Source organism: Oncorhynchus masou, unplaced genomic scaffold (genome assembly GCF_036934945.1).
Source record: "Oncorhynchus masou masou isolate Uvic2021 unplaced genomic scaffold, UVic_Omas_1.1 unplaced_scaffold_5072, whole genome shotgun sequence".
In the NCBI taxonomy this organism is placed as follows: Eukaryota; Metazoa; Chordata; class Actinopteri; order Salmoniformes; family Salmonidae; genus Oncorhynchus; species Oncorhynchus masou.
Genome location: NW_027011474.1, coordinates 14,502 through 22,065, shown reverse-complemented (window position 1 = coordinate 22,065; position 7,564 = coordinate 14,502). Strand labels below are relative to the sequence as shown.

General features: G+C 46.1%; 1 protein-coding gene across 1 annotated transcript; it reads right to left on the bottom strand.

Moving 5' to 3' along the window:
* Window positions 1-2,377: 2,377 nt before the first annotated feature.
* Window positions 2,378-4,778, bottom strand: LOC135535742 (leukocyte elastase inhibitor-like). Its single transcript, XM_064962169.1, has 3 exons — window positions 4,674-4,778; window positions 3,315-3,493; window positions 2,378-2,611 (listed from the first exon to the last, which is right to left on the bottom strand). Exons 2-3 carry the CDS (start codon window positions 3,477-3,479, stop codon window positions 2,393-2,395), a joined length of 384 nt encoding a protein of 127 aa, XP_064818241.1. The 5' UTR covers window positions 3,480-3,493; window positions 4,674-4,778; the 3' UTR covers window positions 2,378-2,392.
* Between the last annotated feature and the right edge of the window lie 2,786 nt (window positions 4,779-7,564).

Genomic DNA, 7,564 nt, shown 5'->3' with positions numbered 1-7,564 from the left:
TATCCTTTTCCCTCTCGCTCTCATCCAACACTTCCCACACTGCCCCTACTCGGATGGTATCGCGCCGTCCCAACCTTCGCTCTCTCTCCCCCGCTACTCTCTCCTCTTCCATCCTATCATCTCTTCCCTCTGCTCATACCTTCTCCAACCTTTCTCCTGATTCTGCCTCCTCAACCCTCCTCTCTTCCCTTTCTGCATCCTTTGACTCTCTATGTCCCCTATCCTCCAGGCCGGCTCGGTCCTCCCCTCCCGCTCCGTGGCTCGATGACTCATTGCGAGCTCACAGAACAGAGCTCCGGGCAGCCGAGCGGAAATGGAGGAAAACTCGCCTCCCTGCGGACCTGGCATCCTTTCACTCCCTCCTCTCTACATTTTCCTCCTCTGTCTCTGCTGCTAAAGCCACTTTCTACCACTCTAAATTCCAAGCATCTGCCTCTAACCCTAGGAAGCTCTTTGCCACCTTCTCCTCCCTCCTGAATCCTCCTCCCCCTCCCCCCCTCCTCCCTCTCTGCAGATGACTTCGTCAACCATTTTGAAAAGAAGGTCGACGACATCCGATCCTCGTTTGCTAAGTCAAACGACACCGCTGGTTCTGCTCACACTGCCCTACCCTGTGCTCTGACCTCTTTCTCCCCTCTCTCTCCAGATGAAATCTCGCTTCTTGTGACGGCCGGCCGCCCAACAACCTGCCCGCTTGACCCTATCCCCTCCTCTCTTCTCCAGACCATTTCCGGAGACCTTCTCCCTTACCTCACCTCGCTCATCAACTCATCCCTGACCGCTGGCTACGTCCCTTCCGTCTTCAAGAGAGCGAGAGTTGCACCCCTTCTGAAAAAACCTACACTCGATCCCTCCGATGTCAACAACTACAGACCAGTATCCCTTCTTTCTTTTCTCTCCAAAACTCTTGAACGTGCCGTCCTTGGCCAGCTCTCCCGCTATCTCTCTCAGAATGACCTTCTTGATCCAAATCAGTCAGGTTTCAAGACTAGTCATTCAACTGAGACTGCTCTTCTCTGTATCACGGAGGCGCTCCGCACTGCTAAAGCTAACTCTCTCTCCTCTGCTCTCATCCTTCTAGACCTATCGGCTGCCTTCGATACTGTGAACCATCAGATCCTCCTCTCCACCCTCTCCGAGTTGGGCATCTCCCGGCGCGGCCCACGCTTGGATTGCGTCCTACCTGACAGGTCGCTCCTACCAGGTGGCGTGGCGAGAATCTGTCTCCTCGCCACGCGCTCTCACCACTGGTGTCCCCCAGGGCTCTGTTCTAGGCCCTCTCCTATTCTCGCTATACACCAAGTCACTTGGCTCTGTCATAACCTCACATGGTCTCTCCTATCATTGCTATGCAGACGACACACAATTAATCTTCTCCTTTCCCCCTTCTGATGACCAGGTGGCGAATCGCATCTCTGCATGTCTGGCAGACATATCAGTGTGGATGACGGATCACCACCTCAAGCTGAACCTCGGCAAGACGGAGCTGCTCTTCCTCCCGGGGAAGGACTGCCCGTTCCATGATCTCGCCATCACGGTTGACAACTCCATTGTGTCCTCCTCCCAGAGCGCTAAGAACCTTGGCGTGATCCTGGACAACACCCTGTCGTTCTCAACCAACATCATGGCGGTGGCCCGTTCCTGTAGGTTCATGCTCTACAACATCCGCAGAGTACGACCCTGCCTCACACAGGAAGCGGCGCAGGTCCTAATCCAGGCACTTGTCATCTCCCGTCTGGATTACTGCAACTCGCTGTTGGCTGGGCTCCCTGCCTGTGCCATTAAACCCCTACAACTCATCCAGAACGCCGCAGCCCGTCTGGTGTTCAACCTTCCCAAGTTCTCTCACGTCACCCCGCTCCTCCGCTCTCTCCACTGGCTTCCAGTTGAAGCTCGCATCCGCTACAAGACCATGGTGCTTGCCTACGGAGCTGTGAGGGAACGGCACCGCAGTACCTCCAGGCTCTGATCAGGCCCTACACCCAAGCAAGGGCACTGCGTTCATCCACCTCTGGCCTGCTCGCCTCCCTACCATTGAGGAAGTACAGTTCCCGCTCAGCCCAGTCAAAACTGTTCGCTGCTCTGGCCCCCAATGGTGGAACAAACTCCCTCACGACGCCAGGACAGCGGAGTCAATCACCACCTTCCGGAGACACCTGAAACCCCACCTCTTCAAGGAATACCTAGGATAGGATAAGTAATCCTTCTCACCACCCCCCCTTAATGATTTAGATGCACTATTGTAAAGTGGCTGTTCCACTGGATGTCAGAAGGTGAATTCACCAATTTGTAAGTCGCTCTGGATAAGAGCGTCTGCTAAATGACTTAAATGTAAATGTAAATAATAGCAAATGTCTGATTTGCAGGTATTTTGCAGGTATTTTGTCCAATGCTATACTGAAGCAAAATGAAAGAGAACACATGTAAAGGGACTGTTACTTGCATAAATAGTGTAGTTTATAGTGAAACTCACGGTCAGGAAGTTGCAGGTCTTCTCTCCATACAGACGGTTGGCCAGTTTCAGGATGTAAGTTGCAGAGGGAGAGTTGATATCTGCATTGAGTGTCTGGAAATCTGTGTGAATGTCTTTGGTGAAGTTGAATGAGAGAGCCTGGGGAAGATTCAGAGAGAAGAAAGATGATTATAATGATGACATTGATGATAATAGTGATGATGATTATAGCGATGATAATGAATACAGCTTGGACTGTGTACATAAAAGGTAAGAGTGCAGAGTACCTTTCAAATACAGACAGACAGTCATGATGCCATGTACGCTACTGTGGATTAACAGCTTTGCTTGGATTCTGACTGACTGAGGGTGTGCTTCCCAAATGGCAACCCATTTTCCTCCATTGTGCACTTATTTTGACCAGGGGCAGTTTCCCAAGAGCCGCTTAAGGCTAAGTTCATTGTTATAATGGTTATAATGATGAACTTAGCCTTAAGATGCCTCTGGGAAACCGGGCCCAAAGCCCTATGGTCAAAAGTAGTGCACTACATAAGGAATAGGGTGCGATTTGGGGCACAGATGGGAGTAACCTGTGGGTTTATAGCCCTCTCCATGGTTACTATGTTGCTGTGTGTTCCCAGAGGTATAAACGGCTGTGCTACAGTCTAAAGTACAAGCTGAGCAGCTCTAATCAGTTTGCCTTCTACATATAGACACACACCCTGTCACGTTATCAGATGTCTGGAGAATAGGCCTAATGAGTACAAAGCTTCATGTTGCCTACTATGTGTGTGTGTGTGTGTGTGTGTGTGTGTGTGTGTATATATCTCTCTATGTAAGTATGTTTTTCTCTGTGTATTACCTTTGCCATCTGAGCAGCTGTGTCTCTTTTAGCCCCCAGGTAGACCATGGCCAGAGCTGAGCTGATACTGAATGGGGAGATGAAGATATTCCCTGTGTTGGTCTGACCCAGAGTGTGGTACAGCTCCAAGGCAAAGGCTGTGTTAGAGCTGCTAAGAGATGCCATTGCTGATGACTGGTCTGCCGGAGAACGGACGAAAGCAATGTTTGACATATGCAGTGGTGTAAAGTACTTAGGTAAAAATACTTTAAAATACCCCAAAAACTACATAAGAAGTATCTGTACTTCACTATTTACATTTTTGACTACTTCTACATTCCTTAGAAATAGGGTACTTTTTACCCATACATTTTCCTGCACCCAAAAGTACTCATTACATTTTGAATGCTTAGCAGGACAGGGGAAAATCTGAATTGCCACACACTATCAACCAAACATCCCTGGTCATCCCTACTGCTCTGATCTGACGGACTCAGATTAACACATGATTAGTTTATAAATTATGTCTGAATGTTGGAGAGTGCCCATGGCTATCAGTAAATAAATAAAAAAACAAGTAAATGGTGCTGTTTGGTTTGCTTAATATAAGGAATAAAAAGTATTTATACTTCTACTTTGATACTTAGGTATATTTTAGCAATTACATTTGATACTTAGGTATATTTTAAACCAAACACTTTTAGACTTTTACTCAAGAGTATTTTACTTGATTCATTTTCTATTAAGATATCTTTACTTTTACTCAAGTATCACAGTTGGGTACTTGTTCCACCACTGAACATATGCAGACTAGTCGGACACTGATTTGAATGTGACAATAATCATTTTTGCGGCATCTTTAGTGACAAAGATCTTTTGGGGTCTGTCATCACATCTCATACAGAAATAAAAGTTTTGCTCCTAATCATATTCTCTTCAGTTTGCACTGTATATGCCACTAAATGACATTGGCAATAGCGAAATGGCGATGGTAGAATGTAATCATCAATTTTTAATTCGGCACTATGTGATCACATCAATTATTAGAAAGATACAATCGGCTGGCAAGATATCCATAAAACGCCTATATTATTCTAGTCGGGAGCAACCAGGAAGCAGAGAATAATGTAACTAAAAAGATAAACTGCTGAAAGCAAACTTAAACCTTCAAATCTCACGTGTGTTGTTTTTTGGATTATAAAAAGTATATACACCAACCCTTCTGCTTTCTCAGAAAAGATCGAAAAACGCGTTCAGAAAACAAAAACAGAAGTAAAGACCGAAAACTACGCCTTCCTCCTGAGATAACTACAAAAAAGCGCTGTAAATATGCCGCATTATCCCAAATCATTTAGCGTGTCTTTTATATATCATACTCACTGCTCTGCTCTGCAATAAAACCGGGTGGGGACTTTGCCTTCAGCCCACTGCCCACATGGGTTCTCGAGGTGGGGACTGGACAGGCTTGTCCTGAATTACATGCTACCCTTGGGAAGTCAGTTCGCCTATTGATAAATGACATGTATTTCTCACCAGGCTACACTTTGCGCTCCTGCTGGACGTGTGTTCCTCTGGAAAAAATCAACTCTACAGAGATATAGGCCAAAGATGATGGATAAATGAAGATGTCCCACTTTTCTTCTTCTTCTTCTTTGGGATTTTGTTAGCAGATCGCGTCTCATTTAAGGTGCATACACCGCCACTACTGTACTGGAGTGTGAGGCCATTCATGGCCTACCGACATTAAATTCTTCGTGAAACGGTACAATAAAATTGGAGAAAAGGAAAACGGACTTGCTAGTTAAATAAAGGTTCAGTAAAATAAATAAAATAAAAACTGGGCTAGAATCATGCTTTATCCTCGGACAGTGATCCAGGAACTATCCTCACTTCTTCAGGTTCCAAATCTGAGCTACTGGAATACGTATCCCTCTTTTGCAGTTGACGTAACCTTCCTTTCCACACTGCTACACTGCACCTGCCGCCACATCTAACACTCTTCACTCTCGTCCCTCTCCATTTCTTCAAGTTCTTCCAAAAGTTCTGTGAAACTCCAGGTTCCATATTTTCTCAACCATTTCTGCTGTTCTCTTTTGTCTTGTCCATTATCTTCTCGTTTCACCAGATCTTTTAGAAGACCTGTGTAATCCCCCACTCCATGTTTATTCATAATATGCTCCACTTTCTTCCTTATTTCCTTTTCTCCAATCGCTCCCGTTCTCCAAAACATTTCTCCTGTGCAATCTCAACGCCCACCCCCTTGTCTTGAGCACGCACAGGCATAAAAGGTTACAGTTCATTGCTATTTGTGGGAATCAGATGTCCCACTCAAACCGTAAAATGGATAGGTTGCAGTCTGGGTGGCTGCCATTGGCACTGTCAATGATGTATATAGATTTATCTATAAATAATGGGGCCAATGTGTGACATTGGGATCAACATTTCATAATGGTTTGAAACAAAAATGAAAAGGATTTTCATACATTTCTAGATGTACTTAGAGGAATAAAAGTGAATATATGCAAATTGGCCCGTAACTCCACCAACTCCACCTATACAACATAGGCCTTGGACTAGACATCTTTATGCAGGGTTCATAAAGACATTGACTTGCCAAATGCAAGGACTTTCAAAGGACTGCATCATTTCTAGAATTGTACATGGGCCTAGTATAGAACCCCCCCAAAAAGAAAGCATGCAATAAGTGTCCAAAAAGTAGGCCATCACCACTATGAATAATGAGCGGTAGAGCGTAAAAATTATCTGTCCTCGGTTGCATCACTCACTACCGAGTTCCAAACTGCCTCTGGAAGCAGCGTCAGCACAACAACTGTTAGGGTGGGGAGCTTCCTTAAATGGGTTTTCATGGAAAGCAGCGTGCACACAAGCCTTAGATCACCATGCGCAATGCCAAACGTCGGCTGGAATGGTGTAAATCTGGACGTTTTTGGACTCCGAGCAGTGGAATTGCATTATCTGGAGTGATGAATCAAGCTTCTCTATCTAGCAGTCAGACAGACGAACATGGGTTTGGCGGATGCCAGGAGAACGCTACCTGCCCGAATGCATAGTACCAACTGTAAGGTTTGGTGGAGGAGGAATAATGGTGGAGGAGGAATAATGACATTTAGACACTTCTGTGCTTCCAACTTTGTGGTAACAGTTTAGGGAAGGCCGGTTCCTGTTTCAGCATGACAATGCCCCTGTGCACAAAGCAAAGTCCATACACAAATGGTTTGTCGAGATCAGTGTCAAAGAACTTGACTGGCCGGCATCTAGTGGAAAGCCTTCCCAGAAGAGTGGAGGCTTTGATAGCAGCAAAGGGGGAGCCAACTCCATACTAATGCCCATGGTTTTGGAATGAGATGTTTGACTAGCAGGTGTCCACATACTTTTGGTCATGTAGTGTACGGTAGCCTATACATCTTATATATCAAATCAAATCAAATCATATGTATTTATATAGCCCTTCGTACATCAGCTGATATCTCAAAGTGTTGTACAGAAACCCAGCCTAAAACCCCAAACAGCAAGCAATGCAGGTGTAGAAGCACGGTGGTTAGGAAAAACTCCCTAGAAAGGCCAAAACCTAGGAAGAAACCTAGAGAGGAACCAGGCTATGTGGGGTGGCCAGTCCTCTTCTGGCTGTGCCGGGTAGAGATTATAACAAAACATGGCCAAGATGTTCAAATGTTCATAAATGACCAGCATGGTCGAATAATAAGGCAGAACAGTTGAAACTGGAGCAGCAGCACGGCCAGGTGGACTGGGGACAGCAAGGAGTCATCATGTCAGGTAGTCCTGGGGCATGGTCCTAGGGCTCAGGTCCTCCGAGAGAGAGAAAGAAAGAGAATTAGAGAGAGCATATGTGGGGTGGCCAGTCCTCTTCCGGCTGTGCCGGGTGGAGATTATAACAGAACATGGCCAAGATGTTCAAATGTTCATAAATGACCAGCATGGTCGAATAATAATAAGGCAGAACAGTTGAAACTGGAGCAGCAGCACGGCCAGGTGGACTGGGGACAGCAAGGAGTCATCATATCAGGTAGTCCTGGGTCATGGTCCTAGGGCTCAGGTCCTCCGAGAGAGAAGGAGAGAATTAGAGAACGCACACTTAGATTCACACAGGACACCGAATTGGACAGGAGAAGTACTCCAGATATAACAAACTGACCCCAGCCCCCGACATAAACTACTGCAGCATAAATACTGGAGGCTGAGACAGGAGGGGTCAGGAGACACTGACAGGAGACATATATGTAGCATGCACA

What these genes read in the sequence shown, in the direction of transcription:
- LOC135535742 (XM_064962169.1), bottom strand. Translation starts at nt 3,479, where the DNA reads ATGGCATCTCTTAGCAGCTCTAACACAGCCTTTGCCTTGGAGCTGTAC. An exon ending in CAGCTGCTCAGATGGCAAAG is followed by an intron (nt 2,612 to 3,314) that starts GTAATACACAGA and finishes AATCTTCCCCAG; the next exon opens with GCTCTCTCATTCAACTTCAC.